At 47.3% G+C, this 24,178-nt stretch overlaps 3 protein-coding genes across 4 annotated transcripts in view; 2 read left to right on the top strand and 1 right to left on the bottom strand.

Annotated features, from left to right (window-relative positions):
- EFTUD2 (elongation factor Tu GTP binding domain containing 2) overlaps positions 1–9,836 on the top strand; it is a 42,000-nt gene extending 32,164 nt beyond the window's left edge. For both annotated transcript variants that reach the window (XM_049860826.1, XM_049860827.1), the window contains exons 15-28: positions 1,225–1,352; positions 2,081–2,274; positions 4,009–4,120; positions 4,510–4,650; positions 5,309–5,410; positions 5,565–5,647; positions 6,103–6,189; positions 6,429–6,555; positions 6,759–6,846; positions 7,697–7,815; positions 7,975–8,069; positions 8,567–8,720; positions 8,908–9,015; positions 9,381–9,836. In XM_049860826.1, coding sequence (XP_049716783.1) covers positions 1,225–1,352; positions 2,081–2,274; positions 4,009–4,120; positions 4,510–4,650; positions 5,309–5,410; positions 5,565–5,647; positions 6,103–6,189; positions 6,429–6,555; positions 6,759–6,846; positions 7,697–7,815; positions 7,975–8,069; positions 8,567–8,720; positions 8,908–9,015; positions 9,381–9,476 — 1,634 coding nt within the window. In that variant the 3' untranslated portion in view covers positions 9,477–9,836. The remainder of the gene's footprint in view (positions 1–1,224; positions 1,353–2,080; positions 2,275–4,008; positions 4,121–4,509; positions 4,651–5,308; positions 5,411–5,564; positions 5,648–6,102; positions 6,190–6,428; positions 6,556–6,758; positions 6,847–7,696; positions 7,816–7,974; positions 8,070–8,566; positions 8,721–8,907; positions 9,016–9,380) is intronic.
- Positions 9,837–9,844: 8 nt separating this feature from the next.
- HIGD1B (HIG1 hypoxia inducible domain family member 1B) lies at positions 9,845–24,156 on the bottom strand. Its single transcript, XM_049860850.1, has 5 exons — positions 24,072–24,156; positions 12,968–13,061; positions 11,990–12,151; positions 11,187–11,321; positions 9,845–10,478 (listed from the first exon to the last, which is right to left on the bottom strand). Exons 3-5 carry the CDS (start codon positions 12,087–12,089, stop codon positions 10,414–10,416), a joined length of 300 nt encoding a protein of 99 aa, XP_049716807.1. The 5' UTR covers positions 12,090–12,151; positions 12,968–13,061; positions 24,072–24,156; the 3' UTR covers positions 9,845–10,413.
- Positions 24,095–24,178, top strand: part of GJC1 (gap junction protein gamma 1) — a 39,870-nt gene continuing 39,786 nt past the window's right edge. Inside the window, exon 1 of the mRNA XM_049860847.1 lies at positions 24,095–24,173. The gene's annotated coding sequence lies outside the window, so the exon portion shown is untranslated. The remainder of the gene's footprint in view (positions 24,174–24,178) is intronic.

Raw genomic sequence — 24,178 nt, 5'->3', positions numbered from 1 at the left:
AAGTCTTCTTAAAACCAAAGGATAGTGTAGCTTAACTAGTAAAGAATGTCTGCCTTGAGCATTATGCTCTTTTAAGAACTATCTATATGGGATCAAACTAAGAACGGCTTCTCAAAAGATTAGATAGGAGCCTTAGGGGGCAGGGAGTTCATGGGAGGAACAACTCAGAAAAGAATGACGAGCGATTGCACAACTCAGAGTGTCATCAGTGTTGCTGAACTGTACATGTGGAAACTTGAATCGGTGTATGTTCTACTGTGTAAATTCTCAATAACAAAAAAATAAGATATAAAGGAAAAGAAATTAAAACTTTTTTTTTTTTTCTTTAAATCTTGGGAACCCAAAGCAGTTAAATTCCCCCACCAGGTGGAGCATACAAGTAAAGGAGATAAGGAGACAGACCCGAGGTATTGTGTTTGCCAGGGGCTAGTCAGAAAGGTGGTCTCTGGGTGGTGTGAGATAGTGAAAAAGCACTAGGCTAGGACTTAGGGAACTCGGGCTATAGACCCAAAGTTCTCCTTCCCCTGAGCTTCTTCCTCCCGTATTTTAATTATACATAGGAACAGCACTGGCCTGGTTGAGAAAAGATCTGAGCCTTGATCCTGGGGAGACTCCAGACCAGCCACCTAATTCCTCTGTGACTCTGATTTCCTATGTATAAAATGGAGGCATTGGAACAGGTGATTGCTGAGGGCCCTCAGCATAGTTTTAGTAGCTCGTTCTGGCCCAGCCATCAATCTGACATAAGATACCAAGGAAAAGCAAACATGCCTGCCCCAGTGTTCAGCAGTCTGTTAGGAAAATAGGGTAATTTACTGAACAAACATATAGACAGTATTTCTCAAAGGAGAAGGGTTCTGAATAAATCTAGAAAGAAGAGATGGGGTGTTTATTTAGCTCAATCTAATTGTTCAGTAAATGCTTATGTTCAATAAAAAGTCACGGATTGACAGAGACACTTGAAGTTGTCATCAGTTAAGTTCCAAGGACTCATAGATCACCGAGACTTGCTTCTTGCTGTTTCAGTGTGTCCCGAAATCTCTTAGCAGCGTGCTCCCAGGAAACAGGGTGCTGTTTCCTAGAGTCATTGAACCCTGGCTTTTTAGAGCAGGTAATCAGCCCCCTCACTTTTAGCTTTCTGACCACCGTGAAAGGAACAGTACCCAACTGCTCACTTCCCCCTGTGAACGAGTACAGTCATGGCATTCTCCTCGTCTTCCACAGGCTTCGTGGACATGTGTGTACAGCATATTCCCTCTCCAAAGGTGGGCGCCAAATCCAAGATCGAGCACACCTACACTGGCGGCGTAGACTCCGACCTCGGCGAGGCCATGAGCGACTGTGACCCTGATGTAAGGGGACATGGTGCCCCCAGTTCTCTGATTTTTTTTTTTTTTCCTACTACTTCCTGGCCCTCCTCATGAGCATAGGCACACAGACCTGAATTCAAATATGGATATTGCAGCTACCACTAGTGAGATCTTGGAAACATTACCTATTCTTTCTGACCTTTAGGGTCTTGGTTTATAAAATGAGAATAACAACATGTAAGTAGTTATTAGGAGAATTAAATAAGATTAAAGAAATATTAGAGTTGTGTTTGGCATGGTGCCTGGCAGATGGCAAAGATTCAATAAATGGTAGCTTTTTTTTTTGTAGTCTTGTCAGTCCTGGCTCAAAAAAATCTTTCCCAGCCATTCCTCAGGCAAACTAGTTTCTCGGCATAAACAGATGACCAGTTGGAAATTGTCAGTTACATCTTCAGAGGAACTTTGGGGCAAGTAATCTTGTTCCCTAAGCCAGTCTGCCATCCTCAGCCTCTTTTTCTTTCTCATGGCCCTCATTCATCCAGAAAAGGGGGGAGTTTTTTTTTTTTTTTTTGCTATGCCTAAGGCTTCCATTAACCAAGGAGGGGATGGAACATTCTTGGGAATCTTCCTAGGAGATTGCCATCTATTCCTCTAGGTCCTGGCTGCCTCCTCATAGAGCTTGTGCCATTGTCGTCGAGGGGGAGGGGGAGACAGTAGCACTTACCCAGAAGGTATGTGTGGTTCAGGCTGCACTCTGTCCCCTGCTCTAGGGTCCCCTGATGTGCCACACTACCAAGATGTATAGCACAGATGATGGAGTTCAATTTCACGCCTTTGGCCGAGTGCTGAGTGGCACTATCCATGCTGGGCAGCCTGTGAAGGTCCTGGGGGAGAACTACACCCTGGAGGATGAGGAAGATTCCCAGATATGCACCGTGGGCCGACTTTGGATCTCTGTGGCCAGGTACTGTCCACCAGAGCCTCAGGGGCGTGCCTTGGCCTCTACCCTGGAACTACCGCAAAGAGCTAGAAGGTGTGGGCCTCCTTGGAAACCCAGTAACTGCCTGGCTCCCTATCGTAGGGGTGGGCTAAGATGATCCCTCAGCAGGTCTATTGACTTCTGGTTCTTACTACCCAAGATTTCCAGGGCCAAGAAGGTAGCTACTGCTGGGATAATGTCGATAGCCTTGCCTTTGCATTTTGGGTATCATGTATGAACTTCTGTGACAGTATTTCCATTTTTTTTTTTTTTTAACTTTTATTGAGCTTCAAGTAAACGTTTACAAATCAAGTCAGACTGTCACATATAAGTTTATGTACACCTTACTCCATACTCCCACTTGCTCTCCCCCTAATGAGTCAGCCCTTCCAGTCTCTCCTTTCGTGACAATTTTGCCAGCTTCCAACTCTCTCTATCCTCCCATCCCCCCTCCAGACAGGAGATGCCAACACAGTCTCAAGTGCCATCTGATACAAATAGCTCACTCTTCTTCAGCATCTCTCTCCTACCCACTGTCCAGTCCCTTCCATGTCTGATGAGTTGTCTTCAGGCATGGTTCCTGTCCTGGGCCAACAGAAGGTTTGGGGACCATGACCGCCGGGATTCCTCTAGTCTCAGTCAGACCATTAAGTCTGGTCTTTTTATGAGAATTTGGGGTCTGCATCCCACTGCTCTCCTGCTCCCTCAGGGGTTCTCTGTTGTGCTCCCTGTCAGGGCAGTCATCGGTTGTGGCCGGGCACCAACTGGTTCTTCTGGGCTCAGGACGATGTAAGTCTCTGATTCATGTGGCCCTTTCTGTCTCTTGGGCTCATAGTTATCGTGTGACCTTGGTGTTCTTCATTCTCCTTTGATCCAGGTGGGTTGAGACCAATTGATGCTTCATAGATGGCCGTTTGTTAGCGTTTAAGACCTCAGACGCCACATTTCAAAGTGGGATGCAGAATGTTTTCATAATAGAATTATTTTGCCAATTGACTTAGAAGTCCCCTTAAACCATGGTACCCAAACCCCCGCCCTTGCTCCGTATTTCCATTTTTATTCATCTTAATCCTCTCTTCATTTCCTCTTCTGTGTACCTTAAGTCATAACCTTCAGTTTTCTCCCCAAAAGAAATTACTTCCCAACCTCCACTGTCTACTTTTTAACCAAGACAGAAAACTTCACTGGGTCCCTTTTAGCCTCCCAATCTGCAGAGCCAAACTTAACTAAGGCCTCTGGGCTGCTTGTCAGCTCGCAAGTTTGGCATCTTAGTTGGCAAGCAGAACTGAGTCCTGTTCTCTGATGTGGCTTCTGTGCCTCACTGATGGCTCCTTTTCCCTCCTCCAAATCCAGCCCCGTTCCCTAGGAGGCAGAAGATTGAAGAGCTAAGAGAATTGAAGTTATCTTCTAATTCTGTGATGCTTTTGGCATCTTTTACATTTTACACCTTGGGGAAAAGCTTGCTTACCATGAACCCCCAGTTTAAACTAGGGTTTCCTGTTACAGCCTCTTACACCTTTTACTTTTTTTCATAGCCCTCATTGCAGTTTGCCACCGCATATATGCGTGGTCTCTGATTGTTCATTCCTTCTCCTCTCTGTTAGAATGTATTGCTTTTGCTCACCCCTGCTCCTGGCTCAGTGCCTGGCACATAGCTGATGCTCAATAAATTTTTATGGAATGGATGCTCTGCCCAACACCTACTGGATGTTGTTCTAGGTACCATATTGAGGTGAACCGTGTTCCTGCCGGCAACTGGGTTCTGATTGAAGGTGTCGATCAACCAATTGTGAAGACAGCGACCATCACTGAACCCCGAGGCAATGAGGAGGTAGAGTTTCTGAAGAAAAAAGTGGGCTTGGCTTACACTAAAGGGTCACAGGGAAGCTTGGCACACATGAGCAGCACGTGGCAGAACTTGTGGAGGACTCGTCCGGAGTCCAGGAAGCAACCTTCTAGGTCCAGCCCTGCTGGATTCTCCCTGTGCTTGGCTCAGATGCTAGGAATTAGAAGGAGCTCCTTTTATTCTTTTCCTCCTGTCTTTGTTCTGCCAAATGCATGGCAATAAATGGCCCTTCAGGTAGCCCCAAGCAGCACCTTGGCTCCCAGTTAGAAAATAGTCGGATCTTGAGCAAGTCCTCAGCCCCTCTTTTACCTCTGCACTTCCTCCTGTGCCTGCTCAGGCCAGGTGCCCTCACTCCTCTGCATTTTGGATCTCAGGCTCAGATTTTCCGCCCCTTGAAGTTCAACACCACATCTGTGATCAAGATTGCTGTGGAGCCAGTCAACCCCTCAGAGCTGCCGAAGATGCTCGACGGCCTGCGCAAAGTCAACAAGAGCTACCCATCCCTCACCACCAAGGTATGACCGAGGTCTGCAGCAACTTCCGTGCCCTCCTGGCCCAGCTGACTTTTCTGTGCTGCTGGCTGCTTTGGGTCCATCAACATCTGTGATATGCTTTCTGCAGCAACCTATATGAGGAGCTATTCCTGCCTGGTACTGTCATTTGAAGGCAGGGCAAGACCAACATTTGTGTGTTGTTGGCAGGGGGAGGGTTTGTGTGTGTCTTCCATGAGTGTCTTTAGATAGGAAAAAGATATTCTCGGAGCGTACACTTTGAATGGATTTTTCAGAAAAGATAGAGGGAAAAGTGAATTACTCTGATTTTTCCTCACTCCTGAGCCTGCTAGCATAACCTTTCTTAGTAGCTGGCTAGGGTTAACAGGTCAGCTTGTGTCCATGGATATAGAGCAGGGTTTCCCTAAATGGCTAAGATGGGAATTAAATCAGTGACCTCAAACTCAGTACCCCTGTGCCGAGTGGTCCAGATGTCTTATGGACTGACTCATAGGTTGCTGATCCCCACTGAACCTTCTCGAAGACACGAACAGTCACTGAGCCTTGGCTGCTTCTGGTAGCGGGTTTGGGCACTGCCTCCTCAGTTCTGGCCTTCCATTGTATCTGCTGTTGCTGGCACGAGAGAGCTCCGGCTGTGACCAGCAGGGCGGTTGCATTTCAGGTGGAAGAGTCCGGTGAGCATGTGATCCTGGGCACCGGGGAGCTCTACCTGGACTGTGTGATGCATGATTTGCGGAAGATGTACTCAGAGATAGACATCAAGGTAAAGCAGCGCTCTCGTGCTTGTCACTTGCGTTGATTAGGGCAGAGGGGTTTCCCTCAGAGTAGTGTCAAAGGAGCTTTGGAATTCCCTTTAGTAAAAGATTGTCCTACAAGCAGAATTAGACTTTGTCCCAACAATTTAATGTATTTCCCAGGTGGCTGACCCAGTTGTCACATTTTGTGAGACGGTGGTGGAAACGTCCTCCCTCAAGTGCTTTGCTGAAACTCCCAATAAGAAGTAAGTTGGGTAGTCATTGTGTCCCTGGGACTGATTAGCCTCAGGGACCTCCCCCACCTGACCCCCGCCAGCACCACCCTAACCACGAGCACTGTAGGAATAGAGGCAAAGCTTAGACCTCTAAGTCTTGGGATAGGGGGAGGGGACATGCTTAGGATACTTGAGTTCCATGTCATCCTTCTCATCCCTGTGCCTTTGGACAAGATGCTTTGGAGTTCTTTGCCTGGAATACTCCCAAGAGGAGTTTCATAATTGCCTCTTCTCTATAATATGACCATCCTACAAATTTGCCTCAAATTTTACTTTTTTAAAGACAAGTTGATTCAAATGAAAGAGGACAGAGATGAGCTCTTTTTGCTCTATCCCACCCGCCGTGGCTCTCACTGAACCCCCTTAGAAATGCCCCATCTGCTTGTGCTGCTAGCTCTCCTCGTTACCATTTCCTTTCTGACTAGGAACAAGATCACCATGATTGCTGAGCCTCTTGAGAAGGGCCTTGCGGAGGACATAGAAAACGAGGTGGTCCAGATCACGTGGAACAGGTGAAAGTGTGCCTCTGATTCCAGGGCTGAAGGGAGGCAGGGACACTGTAGCCTACCTGCTGGGCCTCTGGTACCACACATCCTTCTGGGAAGTGCTTCTGTCTCCCCCTTTACTATGTTCAGGGCACAGGGTGGTTAGGACAAGGTGACTGTCCTCTAGAAAGCGAGGGTCCATGCCACCAGGAGCTACCAACTGCAGAGCTATGCCTAACACCTTCATTTTCTCCTCCTTCCTCCAGGAAGAAGTTGGGAGAGTTCTTCCAGACCAAGTATGATTGGGATCTGCTGGCTGCCCGTTCCATCTGGGCCTTTGGGCCTGATGCCACGGGTCCCAACATCCTGGTAGATGATACCCTGCCCTCTGAGGTACAGCAGAACTGCTGGGTAGTATGTGGTGGATGCTTACCTCTTGAGCAGAAGAGACTACAAAGTGCTCCCTTTTTCTCGAAAGTATTCTGTGTCCTCTGATGAAGGAGACTCCTCTTAGAGGCTCACCCACGTTATCTTCCCTCTAAACTATTGGGCTGTTGACAGGGTCACTGCTAAAGAGCCTTCTTGTTTCTGTGCAGGTGGACAAGGCTCTTCTCGGCTCAGTGAAGGACAGCATCGTCCAAGGTTTTCAGTGGGGAACCAGGGAGGGGCCCCTCTGTGATGAGTGTAAGTCCACCAGTGTCTCCCCCACCCCAGTTCTCTAGGTAGGGCCCTCTCACCTGGACTTATGAGGTGGGGTAGTTTCACCTCATCTTTGGGACCTGGCAGGAGAAGCTGCTTGGGGTACACAGGGCCATCCTATGTCCTGGGCCAGCCTCCTCCAATATCCTCCCTTCCTGTCCTGGTACTACCACTTGGTACATCCTGGAAATGAAGCCCTTACTAGACTGATATTTGCTCCTCATTCCTGAGAAGGGTCCAGCTTTAGGCGTGTTTCAGAAGAAGTATCAAGAGGATGATAAGATTGGAGTGGTTTATAGACCAGAGAAGGAGCCCTAGTGGTTCAATGGTTAAACACTTAACTGCTGACCCAGAGATCAGTGGTTCAAAACCACCAGCGGCTCCATGGGAGAAAGACCTGGCAATCTGCTCCAGTAAAGATTACAGCCTAGGAAATCCTATGGGACAGTTCTACTCTGTCCCGCAGGGTCACTGAGTTGGAATCAACTCAACGGCACGTAACAGCATAGACCAGGGCTGGATTTTGTGGGACCCAGTGGCAATCTTGGAACTTACTCTGTGTCCAAAAATAATTAGAAGCATGTAAACTGCTAGGAGAGCTTTATGATACCTGAGCCTGACCTGAAACAAACACTATTGAATGTGTGCTTAACTTCTGACGTCTGCTACAGGCCTGGCATATCCCATTAGAACTCCCACCCCCAGTGTGATTTTTGTGCCATATCTCTTGTGGCTGCCAGACAGCTGCACTATAGTACGAAACCCCTTGCTGCTTTGCTGTGGCCTTTGGCCAACACCAGAACCACTTCAGTCAGCTGCCCCATCTCCTTTTCAGTGATTCGAAACGTCAAGTTTAAGATCCTGGACGCAGTGGTGGCCCAGGAGCCCCTGCACCGGGGTGGGGGCCAGATCATCCCCACAGCCAGGAGAGTCGTCTATTCAGCCTTCCTTATGGTAAGGGAGTGAGGTTGTGGGGCACGGCCCTCAAGGGGACAGTGGAGGACCGAGCCTGTGGAGCCCCTAGACGCTACCCCCGCAGCCTTCCCTTTACCCAGGTTCTTGCTCCTTAGCCTCTCCCAAACTAAGGAATCCTTTCTTCTTGCTCTGTTGTAGGCCACGCCTCGTCTGATGGAGCCTTACTACTTTGTTGAGGTACAGGCCCCTGCAGATTGTGTCTCTGCTGTTTATACTGTCCTGGCCAGGCGCAGGTGAGTGGCCCCAGTTATATGCGGGAGAGTGCTGAGAGCAAGAGCAGGGCCAGAAGTAACCTGGCTGTCGTGGGGAAGGAGAGGTTGGCCTCCACCACCCTTCCCTCTCCCCAGACTTAGCTTATTTCTCAGACGGAAGTGGGAATGAGGTGATCCCTAGCTTTACTGCAGAATAAAAGTTGAGATTCCTTTCTTAGGCCCCCCTCCTTTGAGACCTCCTGGGGGAAATGCTGAAACGCATCAACGAGGGGACTATGCACCAGGCCCTATCCTGTCCATGTTCCAGCTCCCTGTCTTCTGCCCAGAGGTTGCCACCCCTTTGATTTCCACAGGGGGTTACATTAAACACCTCCACCTTTTCTGCTCTCTGTAGAGCATCGGTGGTTGTTCTGTCTTTAATGGTACTCTGGGTTGAGATGCAGTTGGGGGCAGATACTCCACTGTTTTTGGCCTCTGCCAGACCAGAGACTCAGCCTTGGCCTGTTTCTCTGCCTCAGGGGGCACGTGACTCAGGATGCACCCATCCCAGGCTCCCCTCTCTACACCATCAAAGCTTTCATCCCAGCCATCGACTCTTTTGGCTTTGAAACTGATCTGCGGACTCATACCCAGGGACAGGCCTTTTCCCTGTCTGTCTTCCACCATTGGCAGGTGAGAAAATGGTACAGGCTATCTTGGCCTCCCACCTCTTCAGGACTAATTCCCTTCTGACCTATTCCCCTTCCAAGCTGTGGTAGTCAACAGCTCTGACTTCTGCTTTCCTAGAAAAGGTCCTAATGCTAGGCCTAAATCCTCAGGGAAGTCTGCCCAGACCATCTGAAACGGCCTTGTCTTTCAGATTGTACCTGGTGATCCCCTGGACAAGAGCATTGTCATCCGCCCCCTGGAGCCACAGCCAGCCCCTCATCTGGCCCGAGAATTCATGATCAAAACCCGTCGTAGGAAGGTATGTGTGCTTCTGGCCCATCACCACCCCTCAGCCACCAGGCATCTCGGCAGGAGTTGGATCTCTCTTCATTTCTTCCTTTTGGATCCTTCTGCCAAGGGCCAACAGACTGAGAATAGTTCACTACACAGTGTAGAGAGATACAACCTGTAGAATCCTCTGGCAACCAGACCTGGGCCCAATCTGGCTGGGGAAGGAGAGCTTCTCTCCTGTGAGATACCCTCAAGGCACAGTTCCTGAGGCAGTCGGCTGAGCCTCCATCCCAGCCCCAGCAGCCTCTCATTCTAGCACAGGGCTCAGCCTGGCCCCCATTTCAGTCACCAATGCATGGGGCTCATTCTTGCATTTGCCGCCGTTTTCTGCAGGGCCTGAGTGAAGATGTGAGCATCAGCAAGTTCTTCGATGATCCTATGTTGCTGGAGCTTGCCAAGCAGGATGTTGTGCTCAATTACCCCATGTGAGTGCAGGCACACCTGGCAGCCCCTGCTCCCTGCAGTGGGCTGCAGCTCCTGGACTTGAAGCTGGGACCCGACCGACTGCTTGGACTTGATGTTGTCAGAGAGCATCTGGGAGCTGCTGTTGCCTTTTTAACACCCCAAGAACCTCCAGCCCAGCGTCCCAGTGAGGGAGGAGCATTTGGCCTCCTGGTTTCTTCCGTGGCCTCTGCCTGGCTCCATTCCCAGGGAACAGAGAGGAGCTTGGGTTCAGGGAAGGAGAAGGGGATGAAAGTGTTTAACTCCAAGAGGCCCTGTCTTCAGGATTTACGTGGAATTTTATTTTTTACCAGTTTGACCTTAGAAAAACTTTCTAAGTGAACAGAACATTCTGACTTCTGCCTGGCTCTGTTCTTTTCATCCCCACCCACTCCCCCGGCCCCCTTCCCTCCAGCACAGTCTAGTCCTGGCACTTGGGTCTGGAGGGATATGGTCTCCCATGAGGCGTCACTGTCTGTGCTCCCAGCTGTAGTCTCCTTCCTGCCTGGGCCCCCAGGGAAGCAGTCTGTGGGGAGAGGACTGCTGCATCCTAAGTCACTGTTCCCATGAGTGCAGAGGTCTCTTTACTGCCCCCACCTCTGGCATCCTGTCTTCTGTGCCGTGGTCCTTCTGAGTCAGACCTGAGGTGGCTTGGCAGTCACTGGGTTTCTGGGGTCTGAGGTCTGCTAGGGCTAACACCTCTTCCTCATGGGTCCACTGCTCCTTAAGAATCTCCCTTGCCCTGGAGTTGGGGGTTATAACTCTTTGGTTTTGAGACTGCTGCTCCAGGTCCTTCTACCAGCCCCCACCAACCCCTCATTCCCCCGAGTATAGAAGAGACTGCGGAGTTTTCTCTAAACTACTTTATTAGGAGCATACCAGGGGTTGATTTAAAGGGTCTGACTGCTCCAGCCTCTATAGGAACCTACTTATCCCCAGCATCCTGTGCTGTTTTCTTGGTGTAGTCTCTGTACGTCGTGTACACAGCACCTGTGTGATGTAGAGGACAAGCACCCCTTGGCATCAAACCCTTTGCCCTCCTCTGTTTGCCCCAGGTGTTGAGAATAACAGCTGCCGTGTGACAGGTCCTCAGCTCTAGCCACACCCTTGAGAGTCCTGCTTCCCCCTCTTATCTTTCTGCCCCAGGTCCCAGCAGCTGCTCCAAGCACCTGACCACACAGCCTAGGAGAACACCTGAGACCACTCCCTGTAGTTACCAGTTCACAAAGCACTTTCACATATATTCTCTCTCTGTCTTCGAGAAACCTGGGAGGTAGGCAAGCCAGGTGTGGTTATGTAATATCACGTTGAACGTGGGGAAACGGGGTCAAGGAGCGGGATTTGACCACTGTCACACAGCTAACAAATCGCTGTCTGCCTTTTGATCCAGAGAGGAAGAGAAATTTAGCAAAAGTCTTGCTTCATGATTTTTCTCACCTCTCAGGCAGGAAAACTGTGATGAAACAGACTGCACACCATCCCCACAGGTCTGGGGCCGGAGATGAAAACAGAGAACCCTGGAAATGTCTTTGTACAAGTTCCACCAAGAACTTGATGTGGGGCCAAGTATAGGGAACAGGGACTTAAATCATGGTCCTTGACTGTCAGAACTCATAGCCAGACTTTGCTTGATCTGTTTTGCCCTCATTCTCCTGTGACCACCCCACCCCCCACCCACAACCCCACCAAGCTACTCACCCAGCATGATTGCACCCACAGCACAGGCCTGAGCTGCCACTCGGGTGTGAATCAGATGTATGGACATCTTGGTGGAACCACGAGCCTTCAGCCGGTAAATCCTGTATGCTGCCACCACGAGGCAGCCTGCCAAGCCTATAGGCAGAGAAGATGAACCCTGGGCCTCAGCCACCATGCGTAGTGGCTGCCCTAATGAGAGACACCTCACTAGGCAGGCTGGGCATCTGGACAAACATCTGCTTTAGAGCAGCTGGAGTGGGATGCGGGGTTATCATTAGAATATTGAGTTGTTTTCCCTCAGTGGCATTTCCCGGGTGGTGGCTTTCTGCTAATGATGCCCCCACCCACATACAAATGGCCCATCCTCACATCACCCCCACTCCCATTAGCTTGGCTCTGGGGCCTTCTCCAGCCACTACTGACCCCCACATCCTTCCTGATACAGCTGTTTTCCTCTCCCAAGGCCTTGAGGAACAAAGCCCTGGGGGACTTCAAACTGCTGCTCCTCTGACCCTTCCCATCCTGACATTGGTGTTGGTGTGCCAAGTTTCCCATATCCCATCCACTAGCTTACTTCAATGGCCGCCACCTTCATCCATCCAGACTCTTCCTTATTTTATTTTAAGGGTGTGTCCATTTGTCCCTTGGCACCTTCTTTGCCTTTGGTTCACTCAGCTGTTGATTGGTGGGTAGGACTATTTGAGTCTCTAATCTGTGCTTCCTACTCCTTTGGAAGGACTAGGAGACATGTTCTCCCTGAGAGAAGGCTCTCTTGCCCCCCATTCCTTCCTTCCCCAACTCACCTACAGGCACCAGCGGAGACTCCCTGGTCTTCTTCAGGAGTTTCTCAGACACGCTGTCTTTTCCCTCAGGTGGCACCCACCAGCTTTTGTTGGCAGACATTTTCTTGGCCCCTATTTTTTTTTAGATGTTAGCAGCTGGGGATGCTCAGCTTCAGCCTAGTCCTGGAAGGGAGCATCCCACAGTCAGAACCCTGATTCTCCTCAGCCTGGGGTGGAAGAGGGATTACCTGCTAAGAACCTCTGTCTTACATGCCCAACAGCCTCTACTTGTGAAGATGTCCCAGGTTCCTTTCTCAGATGACTGGGCCACTAGCACCATTTCTCCATCTCTCCTTCCTAACATCTGCCTCATCCTCAGCTCCTTCTGACTTCACTGTTTACTTCTTCCTCCCCCATCCACATCCCTATGGGTGTGATCCCTGGGCCAAGAAAAGCAACTGGAAAAATCCTCAGATGAGTGTGGAAGAACAGGCCTTGAACTTTGGGGCTGTCACTGGCCTTGGAACTGGTCTGTGGCATTTGTTCCTGAGGGAGCTACAGAGCAGAATCTGTGGCCCCAGGGAGCTGGAGCCAGAGCCATCCCAGACGGTTCCACAGCCCTGGACACCAAATCACAAGAGCTAGAGATAGAAATGACATTAATTTGTGTGCAATTCAGCATAGATTTTGCACATTAATACTTAAGGAACAAATTTACTTGTGCCTGAACTGTTACCCTGTTTCCAAGTCCTTCACAGTTATCAACCCTTCACTCCTGGGCTGGTGACACCTATTCCTCTTCTTGCTAACCCCTATAAATGTCTGCTCTGATCACAACTTAGACCGAGTCCCAGAGTCCTGGCCCTCAGACTAGAGGTTCTTGCCTGTGGAGTGTCTAACCATGAAGTAACTCCCTGTTGAGTCAACTTCTAGTTGCCTTTCTCTCCTGGAGGAGCAAGGACTGCTGGCCTCATGGGTCCTCAGCATGCTGGTGCTTACCCTAGAAGATGGCCGTAGGTGGAGCGTGGGCTGCTGGGCCAGTGCTCAGCGTCCGCTGTTACGAACCGGCCAAGAGCTGAGAATGGAGCTGCCACTGTGGGGTCAGAGAAACAGTGACTTGAACTTTATGGAGACTTTGAAGTCAGGGATGGGGAGGGGAGGAGATAGCACAGGGCACCAGTCTTAACCCCCCCTCTGCTGAGTTCCAGACTGGAGCTCCAGGCCCCAGGAAGTAATGGGAGACCAGATGGAAGGGAGCCCTCAGCTAGATCCAATCTTCCAGTTCCCATGGACATAAGTAGCTGGGGTCAGAGACGGGCTTGAAGAGAACTGAGATGAGAATATAGAGGCGAGGATGGCAGAGATCCAGCGTTCTCCCCCAAGTTATCCTGCCTCAGAAATGCTTATGAACGAGGTAGAGTGTAAATAAAAACCACAACTGTAGGAGGCAGGCTCTCTGGGCCTGCTCTCAATCCCTTCAAGGATGCTTGCTGGACCAAGGAGATCTGTCCAGGAGTTTGAAACAACTGGGATTTCCCTTACTTCATAGTCCCTTATATTGCCTGTGGGGATGATGCTCACTCAGGTTACAGGGATGACGGTGACCAGCATTAGTCACTGTTCTGTACTAGATGTATTTCAGACCTCTCAACTATCCTATAAGGTAATAGTTTGTTCATAGACAGGGAGATGAGTTTCAGAGCAGTTAAATGACTTATCCAAGGATCCTAGCTAGCTAATGGCAGTGTTGTGGTCTGAACCCAGGTCTGGCTGGCTTCAAAGTTTTAGCTCCTAACTATAATACTAAACTGCTTCCCAAGCTGAAACCCTCTCTGGATTGATACTGAAGTTTAGGGATGCTAATCAATTGTGGCACCCTTGATTAAAAGAACAAGTACCTGCTCGCTAAGCAAATAGAGAAATATCAAGGTGCACTGTGGAAGTCCAGCTCCATCCCAGGCCTTCGTACCTTTCCTAGGTTACCCTCACCCCTGTGTGTCTGTTCTAAAGGGGCTTTTCAGCTCTAAAAATTTGTCTAACAGCTAATGTCTTTCTTTTTTCTCTCCCTAGCACTTAGTGCTCTGGGAAGAGACCCAGAGTCACAGCTACTCCCTAGGGCCTCCACATGTCCTTGGCGTCCATGGGAACTCTCCTCCCAGTCGTTCACACACACTCTTCTGCGCTGCCTCTCCTGATCCTTGGTGGTCTAGGCCAGAGGTGGTGGTGGTGGTTAGGTGCCGATGAGTTGATTCCAACTCGTAGTGACCCTATGTGACAGAGTAGAACTGCCGCATAGGGTTTTCTAGCTGTATCTTTATAGAAGTAGATTGTCAGGTTTTTTTCTCCCATGGAGCTGTTGGGTGGGTTCAAGCTACCCATCTTTTGGTTAGCAGCTGAGTGCTTAACCATTGTGCCACGAGGGCTCCTAGGTCAGAGGTCAGGGAATGGAAATATCTGGGTGAGACAGGAGGAATCAGGATCAACTCCAAGTCCTTTAAGGGGCAGGGGTGAAGGTATGGAGGGTGAAATTCAACTTCTTACTGAGATTATGGGAAACCCTGGAGGTGTAGTGGTTAAGTGCTACAGCTGCTAACCAAAAAGTTGGCAGTTGAAGTCCACCAGGCCCTCCTTGGAAACCCTATGGGGCAGCTCCACTCTGTCCTATAGGATCCCTGTGTGTCGGAATCGACTCAACAGTTACAAATTTTAATGGTATAAATAGTAATGGATTGAGAGCTGAGACCAGAGACAGATGTGGAAGCAATTAACCACTGGATCACTCTCTAAATATTTGGCTTTTCGGCACTCAACCTCTTTGAGTCTACTTCCTCATCTGTAAAATGGAGGTAGTGTCTACCCATAGGATGATTGTAAGGGTTAAATACGGTGATTGTTAGAATTCCCCTGCACTGTCCACCCCTCTTTCTGAATGAGCAAGTGGTTGAGAAGTGAAAAGTCCTTGACAACAGATGGGAAAGTTATTGTGTTCTGGGCATCCCTGCCCCTTACCTCCTGCCTGCCCCTGCACTGACCTTGCCGCGCTTCACCATCCTACTCCAAACCTCAGGCACTTTCTCCCTGTTGTGTTGGGATAGGGTTGGAGGTGGGACTAGGACCGAAAGAAGCTCTCGGGCTCAGCGCAATTTAAGCCACAGCTGTGCTATCTAAAGCCCAAGGGAGCTGAGTGACCAGATAGGGGAGGAACATTCAGCTTTTGCCTTGAGCTCATGTCCCCAGAGACCTGTGAATGAGGGGGCGATGAAGAATAAGCTAATGCGGAACAGAGGATGCTCAGTTGAAGTCGGGACAGGAAGCACCTGAGTCTAAGGGCTGAGGATCATAGGGGGGAAACAGTAGGCTGTACAGGAGTCTTGAGGGGCAAGGAGTGGGGAACAGAAACAATCGAGGCAGTGGAAGTTTCCAAATGATGTGGCTAAGCAGAGTCAGCCGGTAAGTGGTGCCTAGGACAGGAAGGGTCTGACTCTCCCTCCCCTTCTGAAAACTCGCACTGGCTTCCAAGGACCTTGCAGCATTTGTCCAAGGACAGCCCCAAGAGCCACAGGCCTGGGGCCAGAAAAGTGCCTTTGGTATCCACTAATCTTACTGGGGAAACCTGGTGGCATAGTGGTTAAGAGCTACGACTGCTAACCAAAAGGTCAGCAGTTCAAATCCACCAGCCATTCCTTGGAAACCCTATGGGGCAGTTCTACTCTGTCCTATAGGGTTGCTATGAGGTTTGCTTTTAATCTTACTGGAAAAAGCCCTAGTGGCGCAATGGTTAAGCGCTTGGCTGCTAACTGAAGGACTGGCAATTCCAACTCACCCAGTGATCTGCTTCCCATAAAGATTACAGCCTAGGAAACGTCGTGGGGGCATTTCTACTCTGGCACATGGGGTCATATGAGTCAGAATCAACTCCGTGGCACCTAACAACAACAACAATCTCTGGGAAGACTGTTCAGGTAATTACGAAGATTCTAAAAGGGCATGGATAAGGGTAATGGGAAGGCTGAATTGGACTGTAGTGACACTGATACCATAGAATCATATTTTGTGGCAGGACAGTTCCGAGCTGATCAGAAGACGTCAGTAGGGACCCCTGTCTCAGATGACAAATGGGTGCACCAGTAATTTGAAATGGTTTGTAAGGTCCTTATGTTGGTATTTTTTAATCCACCCATATTGCCAAGCATTCTCTAAACGCACTACCAAACCAAACCCAGTGCCGTGGAGTAGATTCTGACTCATAGCGACTCTAGGACAGAGGAGAAATGCCCCACAGGGTTTCCAAGGCGGTAAATCTTTACAGAAGCAGACTGCCCCATCTTTCTCCCAAGAAGCAGCTGGTAGGTTCAAACTGCCGAGCTTTCGGTTAGCAGCCAAGCACTTAACCGTTGCACCACCAGGGTTCCTTAAACATACAACAGAAGGGACTAATGTCTTGAAAGCCTACAAGATTTAGTCACTTTACATATTTTATTTAATCCTCACAACAGCCCCAACAGGTAGGTCTCATTATCTCCATTTTACAGATGAGAAACTGAGACTCAGAGAGGTTAAGTAACTTACCTAGATCGTACAGCAAGTAAATGGCTGAGCTATTGTGATGGTTAAGGTTGTGTGTCAACTTGCTGGGCCATGATTCTCAGTGGTTTGGCAGTTATGATGTAGTTTGGCCGTTGTAGAGTGATGCAGTCGTCTCCATGGTGAGATCTGACACGATCACCTCCTTTACCGGATCTGCTGTGAGTAGCCAGTCAGTTGAAAGGGCGTTTCCTTGGAGGTGTGGCTTTCATCCAGTGTAGGTGGACTTTCTGGCAAGGCTCGCTGGCTTTTACTGGCTCTGAATCCTGCAGTTGGCTCCTGTTCATCTGACCTCCGGTTCTTGAGACTTGAGCTAGCAATGTATCTGCTAATCTTGGGATTCTTCAGCCTCCGAGGTCTAATCTTGGATTCCCCAGCCCCTGCGGCTACATGAGTCGGGAGAAGCTTCAAGCCTGACCCACGAATTTGGGACTTTCCAGCCTCTACAACCGCGTGAGCCATTTCCTTGATATGTATCTTTGTCTCTTTTTCTCTCTCTCTCTACATGTATATGTGTGTATATATATACAGACCCTTCACTGATTTTGCTTCTCTAGAGGACCCAGCCTAATACAGCTATCCAACCAATAACGATAACCAGTGTATGCCCCTTTACAATGGAAAATTAACATATAACAATTTTTAAGGTGATTTCATGTACATTACCCCATTTTATTCTCATAGCCATCTTAAAAATATGAGGAAACGAGTGCAAACAGCTAGGCAGAATGGGCTTTTGAGCCCAGGGGTTCCAAACTTCAACGACTCAGCTACCCCACTGCATCTCACCAAGGTAGGGTCCTAGGCTAGTGCGCTGCGTTATGGGTGTGTCCAAGAAGTCCTCACCTGGTGAGCGGCACCAGAGCAGTTCTCAACTCTCCCCACTTCTACTCCCTGTTCACACTTCACCTACCCATCACTCCCAAGGAAACTGACCTTAATTGAAAATCCAGCATTAATACATAAACCAGCTGCCATGGAGTTGATTCTGACTCATGGCAACCCCACGTGTGTCAGAGTAGAACTGTGCTCAGTAGTTTTTTTTGCTTGTTTGTTTTATTATTTATTTATTTATTTTCCCATAGTGTTTTTTAATGACTGACTTTTCAGGTGTAGATCATCGTCAGGCCTTTCTTCTGAGATGCCTCTGGGTGACCTTGAACTTCTAACCTTTAGGTTAGCAGTAGGCCTTAACACTTTGCACCACCCAGGGACTCCCTGGGGAGAGACCTGATTGCGGAGGGGGTCTTCTTACTGTTCCTTTCATACTACTTGTATTACCTATTCAAAAAACTTTTTAACAACAAAAAATCTGCTTTGGCCAACATCCCTGTGGGTAAGGGCAGGGAGTGGCAGTGTTATGTGTCCCACCCACCAAAAAAACCAAACCATTGCTATTGAGTCGATTCCGACTCATAGTGACCCTATAGGACAGGGTAGAAGTGCCCCATAGAGTTTCCAAGGAGTGCCTGGTAGATTTGAACTGCCGACCTCTTGGTTAACAGCCATAGCACTTAACCACTACACCACCAGTGTCCCACAGGTTGACTGAAAGTGCTGGGGATTATCAGGGATTTGTTAGCCGGAGTAATCAAGAACTCTTTTTTAACAATTCTTCCTTATTATTGGGTTAGTCTAGGGGCAGGCAGGCAGGCCTCTCTGCTGCCAGCAGGCAGCTTTCCAGAATCCCACCTCTCTGGACCTCTACTCCTAACCACCAGGAGGAATCAATTCTGAGTTTACCAGCCAACCAAGTTGGGACCCTGGAAAATGTGTAATGGAAATAGTGACACACTGCAGCCTTCAAGTTGACCCCACCATTCCCAAACCACAGAGCCCTAGAGCGACTCTCAAGTTCTCAAATTGCGTTTTGATCCTTTCCTGCCCTGGGTCTCATGTGAATAAAAAGTGACATGGTTCTCACAGGACCCGGCCTCTGCACTCCCTGCCAGAGGCTGGAAACCAGACCCAGTTCCCTGTTTAGAACCTGGGCTTTTTTTTTCCTCTCCTCTTCAGTAGTCTTTTTGTACTAGGAACGAAGAGTCTTTATTCACTCATTCACTCAGCAAATACATACTTCCTAAGCTCCTACTGTGTGCTGGGCTCTCTTCTAGGAGCTGAGATGCATTGGGCTCATGTTCAAACACCCTGGTTTGCTCAGAACTTTGGGTAAATTCCCAGACTACAGAGCAACTGGCCTAGACTTGTGGCCTCAGTTTCCCCACCTGTAACTGGATTGAAGGATGTCACTAGCTAGCAAGGTGACAGAGGAGAGAAAGAATTCTGACTAGGAGAACAAAGATTGAGATAATATTTTTGCTTTTTTAACCATCTAGAGGCAAGACAACTTAGCTTCCCTAGATCTCGTTTTTCCCCATCTTTAAAAGTTTCTACCTCTGGATGATTTTGCCAGAAGAGAGACAGGACTGCAGGCTTGGTAGTAAAGTAACAAATTTAGAAGGAAAGTATATTGTTCTCAATCTCCATGAAAAATGGGTGATGATAAAAGCTGGGAAGTCTTCCTTGGAAGGTTCATCCATGAATTTATAGGAAAATAATACCTAATAAATGTTTGATTATATATATATATATTCAAGTATTTAACATTATTTAAGGCTTTTTATTGAAGTACACTATCAAAAGTGTACAGCTCACTCCAGACTTTCCTGGAGCCATGAAAGTTGAGTGAACCCCTGCAATTATTGCCCTGAGATAATCTTTAAGCCTTAAACCAAATATATCTTCTGAAGTCTTCTTAAAACCAAACAATAGTTTAGCTTAGCCAGTAAAAAATGTCTGCCTTGAGCATTATGCTCTTTTAAGAACTATCTAAAAACCCAAACCCACTGCCATTGAGTCGATTCTGGCTCAGCCACTCGATAGGACAGAGTAGAACCGCCCCATAAGGTTTCTAAGGCTGTAAATCTTTACAGAAGCAGACTGCCACATCTTTCTCCTGCAGAGCAGCTGGTGGACTCAAACCACTGACCTTTTGGTTAGTAGCCAAGCTCTTTAACCACTACACCATCAGGACTCCTTAAGAGCTATCTATGAAAAACCAAAACCAAACCCATTGCTGTCGAGACATAGCAACCCTATAGGATAGAGTAGAACTGCCCCATAGAGTTTTCAAGGAGCACCCAATCAGTTTGAACTGTTGACCTTTTGGTTAAGCAGCCTTAGCTCTTAACCACTACACCACCGGGGTTTCTAAGAACTATCTGTAGGGGATCAAACTGACAAGAGCAACTCAAAAGATTACACAGGAAACTTAGGGGGCAGTGAATTTATGTTGATGGTGGAGGCACAACTCAGAAAAGGAGGGTGAGAATGGTTACATCACTCAAAGAATGTAATAAATTTCACTCGATGGTACATGTAGAAACTGTCAAATTGGTGTATGTTTTGCTGCGTATACTCTCAACAACAAAATAAAAAAAAGCAAACTGCTCAATGTACCAACTGAACACACCCATGGATTCAGCATCCAGAAGCGAACATGACCAGCCGGCTCTCCTTTCCTAAATGCCCCTCAGGCTTCCTTCCAGTCACTACCCCTACCCACAGGGTAACCGCTAGTCTTACTTCTAACAGCACAAATAGTTTCACCTGTTTTTAAACTTTGTATAAATGGAAACAATTTTTGTGAGATCCATCTATTTTGCTGTATGTAATTGTAGATTGTTCATTCTCATTGTGGCATAATGTACCATTATACGAATATAACACAGTTTATCTATTCTGTGGTTGACAGGCATTTGGGTAGTTTCTAGTTTTTTGGCTATTAAAATAGCCAAAGAGCCTTTTTTATATATATATTCCATTTTATGCATGTGCCACATTTTGTTTATTCATCCATCTTTTTTTTATTGTACTTTAGATGATTTACAGAGTAAAATGGCTTCTCATTAAACAATTAATACACATATAGTTTTGTGACACTGGTTGCCAACCCCACGACATGTCAACACTCACCCTTTCTCAATCTTAGTTTCCCCATTACCAGCTTTCCTGTCCCCTCCTGCATTCTTGTCCTTGCCCCTGGGCTGGTGTGCCCATTTAGTCTCCTAAAATAGCCAAATAGTTTTTGACTGTTACAAACAGTTTCCAGTTTTTCGACTGTTACTAATAGAGTATTAGAGAATACTCTAATACAAATATTTTGGTGAACATAATATATGCATTTCTGTGAAATTTCCATGGAATTGCAGGGTCCTAAAAGTTTTTTTTATTTTTTTAGTGTATGCATAAGCAGCCCTGTGGCACAGTGGTTATAGTGTCTGGCTGCTAACTCAAAGGTTGGCAGTACGAACCCACCAGCTGTTCCTTAGGAGAAAGATGTGGCAGTCTGCTTCCGTAAAGATTTACAGCCTTGGAAACCCTATGAAGCAGTTCTACTCTGTTCTATAGGGCTGCTATGAGTCGGAATTGACTCAACAGCAGTGAGTTTCGTTTGATTTGGTGTATTCATAGGCTCAGCTTTAGTGTTGCTGTTGTTAGGTGCTGTCGAGTCAGTTCCGACTCATAGCAACCCTATGGACAATAGAATGAAACATTGCCCGGTTCTGCGCTATCCTCACAACCATAATGCTTAAGCCCACTGTTGCAGCCACTGTGTCAATCTGTCTTGTTCAGAGTCTTCCTCTTTTTCACTGGCCCTCTACTTTACCAAGCATCGTGTCCTTCTCTAGGGACTGATCTCTCCTGATAACATGTCCAAAATATGTGAGACATAGTCTCACCATCCTTGCTTCCAAGGAGCATTCTGGTTGTACTTCTTCTAAGAGAGATTTGTCCATTCTTTTGGCAGTCCACAGCATATACAATATTCTTCACCAACACCACAATTCAAAGGCATCAATTCCTCCATCTTCCTTAGTCACTGTCCAGCTTTCCCATGCATATGATGCGGTCGAAAACACCATGGCTTCAGGCAAGCTCACCTTAGTCTCCAAGGTGACATCTTGACTTTTTAACACTTTAAAGAGATCTTTTGCAGCACATTTGCCTAATGCAATGCATCTTTTGATTTCTTGACTGCTGCTTCCATGGCTGTTGATGGTGGATCCAAGTAAAATGAAATCCTTGACAACTTCAGTCTTTTCTCCATTTATTATGATGTTACTTATCGGTCCGGTTGTGAGGATTTTTGTTTATGTTGCGGTGTAATCCATACTGAAGGCTGTAGTCTTTGATCTTCATCAATAAATGCTTCAAGTCCTCTTCGCTTTCAGCAGGCAAGGTTGTGTCATCTGCATAAGGCAGGTTAAAGAGTCTTCCTCCAATCCTGATGCCCTGTTTGTCTTCATATAGGCCAGCTTCTCAGATTATTTGCTAAGCATACAGACTGGATAGGTATGGTGAAAGAATACAACCCTGACGCACACATTTCCAGAGTTTAATCCACGCACTGTCCCCTTGTTCTCTTAGAACAACTGCCTCTTTATCTATGTACAGGTTCCTCAGGAGCACAATTAAGTGTTCTGGAATTTCCATTCTTCGCAATGTTACCAAACAGTTTTTTGAAGTAATTCATACCAATATATACTTGCACTAGCAGGGTGTGAGAATCTTAATATTTTAACCAGTATGTACAATTATGTGGAGCCCTGGTGACACAGTAGTTAAGAGGTTAAGAGCTCAGCTGCTAACCAAAAGATCAGCAGTTTGATTCCAACAGCTGCTCCTTGGAAACCCTATGGAGCAGTTCTGTCCTACAGGGTTGCTACAGGTCGGAAATGACTGGATGGCAAAGGGGGAATGGGTGCAATTATGCTGTCTCCTGTCTTATTTTAATTAAAATGTTTTTCATTCATATTTTCATATATTTACAGGGCTTTCACACTTATCATTTTAAATACATCTATAGAGAGTGTTGTGGGGAAAAAACATCTCTAAGTTTAGTAAAGCAAAAAGAAAGTTTTATTCGGCATATATTCAAAAGGATAAAAGTTGAGAAGCAGACAAAGCATGTTGCCAGAGCTATGTCTGCCTGAGTCCAAGGAAATATTACAGAGTAAGAAAGAATGGGAAAACCGACAAGCATGCTGCCACAGCCATGTCTGCCCGAGTCCAAGGAAGGTTACAGAGTCATCAATATATATTAACATTACAAATGGGCAAAACCATTGAAAGCTTCACCTTTTCACAGATTGGCTAGAAACTGTCATCCTACATTTTGAATTGCCTTTCTTAACAATCATTGGTACAGGTTTCAGTAAGGACAGTCAGGAGGGTCTTCATTGGTCCAACAAATTTCTATTCACTAAATGTTAACAGAAAAAGATAAGAGTGGAAAGTCTTTTGTGTTCTGGCTTATGTGAAAGTTTCCCTGAAAGAAATTTTCCAAGATTATTCTATCTATTGTCTTTATACCTCAGGGCCCAGTCGATGTGTCCTTCTGAGTCCTTGTGAGCCCAGCTCCAGCTGGGTCACATTCTCTGTCCTCAAAGACAGGGAATAATGACTCCCAATATTATACCCTAAATCAAGAGGGAGCATGAAATTGGGGGAAGAATGTGGCCTGGCAAGTATAGGGGATGCAGAATTTAAACACCCATAGAGTATATACTACGATTCATGGAGAGGCATGTGTGTCAGAGTAGAACTGTGCTCCATAGGGTTTTCAATGGCTGATTTTTAGGAAGTAGATTGCCAGCCCTTTCTTCCGAGCACCTCTGGGTGGACTGGAACCTCCAACCTTTAGGTAACAGGAGAGCATATTAACCACCGGGGACTCCTCCACAGAGGCCAAGCAGGTGATAAAAAATGATTAAAGGAGCTGTGCAGGAGCAGTGCCTGCCCTGGATAAACAAATGTAACTCAGAAGTAACTGCCACCTGAAAATAGGGGCCCAAAGTGAGCAAATCTTTAGATTTTTCTTTTTATTTTTAAAGAAAAGCCAAAAACTCCGGATCTTTAAATTTCGGCAATTAATTCCTTTTTTTGGAAAATACCACCCTGGCCAAACAAAACTTGTCAGTGGATCAGATGCCCAGCACTTAAGTTTTAAACCTGGGGACTAGGGGTTTAGGCCTATCTTTGGGGGACTGGGGGATTTTGACTGCTGCAAATCACTTCATCTGTTAAAGCTTAATTTCCTCTCCGGTCAAAAGGGGAAAACAGAAGCCCATCCTTTTATATACAAAAACCCACTGCCCTCGACGGTTAAATGAGCTGATTCAGGAGCTGTTAAACGCTATACAAAGCAGAGTATGCCTTCTTTGTTCTGCACGGACTCACTCTACTTAAAGCATTTGGGGGGGTTTCAGCTTCCTACCAGGCAGTTTAAGACTGGAAATTCTTAAGTATACAAGATTTTTTTTTAGAAAATCCGCTGGATAGGATCCCGCTGGGATGCAAGGGGTTAAGAGGAAATAGCCTATTAGGGTCTTTCTAATCTGAGAATCTCAGGACCTTAAAAGTACCTAGCAGTCCTCTAAAAGCCACGACTCAAAGGTGCTTGGCTGGTTGACCCACCGAGGGCCCGTAAAATCCTAGAGTAACTTTAGAGCAGAACCTGGAGCAGAGCATCACCGTCCCGCGTTGCCTGGACCAAGGCCTTGGCCGAGAGCAGAGAAGACAACTCCGAGGCTCGTTTGAAGAAACCCTGGAGACCCAGGTAGG

The sequence above is a fragment of the Elephas maximus genome, chromosome 19 (genome assembly GCF_024166365.1).
Source record: "Elephas maximus indicus isolate mEleMax1 chromosome 19, mEleMax1 primary haplotype, whole genome shotgun sequence".
NCBI lineage: Eukaryota > Metazoa > Chordata > Mammalia > Proboscidea > Elephantidae > Elephas > Elephas maximus.
The sequence above is the reverse complement of the archived record's forward strand: the minus strand, read 5'-3'. Positions and strand labels throughout refer to the sequence as shown.

Bases quoted from the DNA above. Each gene is read 5' to 3' on its own strand.
- HIGD1B (XM_049860850.1), bottom strand. From the start codon at position 12,089: ATGTCTGCCAACAAAAGCTGGTGGGTGCCACCTGAGGGAAAAGACAGC. The intron at 11,322-11,989 runs GTGAGTTGGGGA...CTCTGCCTATAG, and splicing joins GTCTCCGCTGGTGCCTGTAG to GCTTGGCAGGCTGCCTCGTG. The intron at 10,479-11,186 runs GTGAGTAGCTTG...TACATCACACAG, and splicing joins TGTGGGTGCAATCATGCTGG to GTGCTGTGTACACGACGTAC.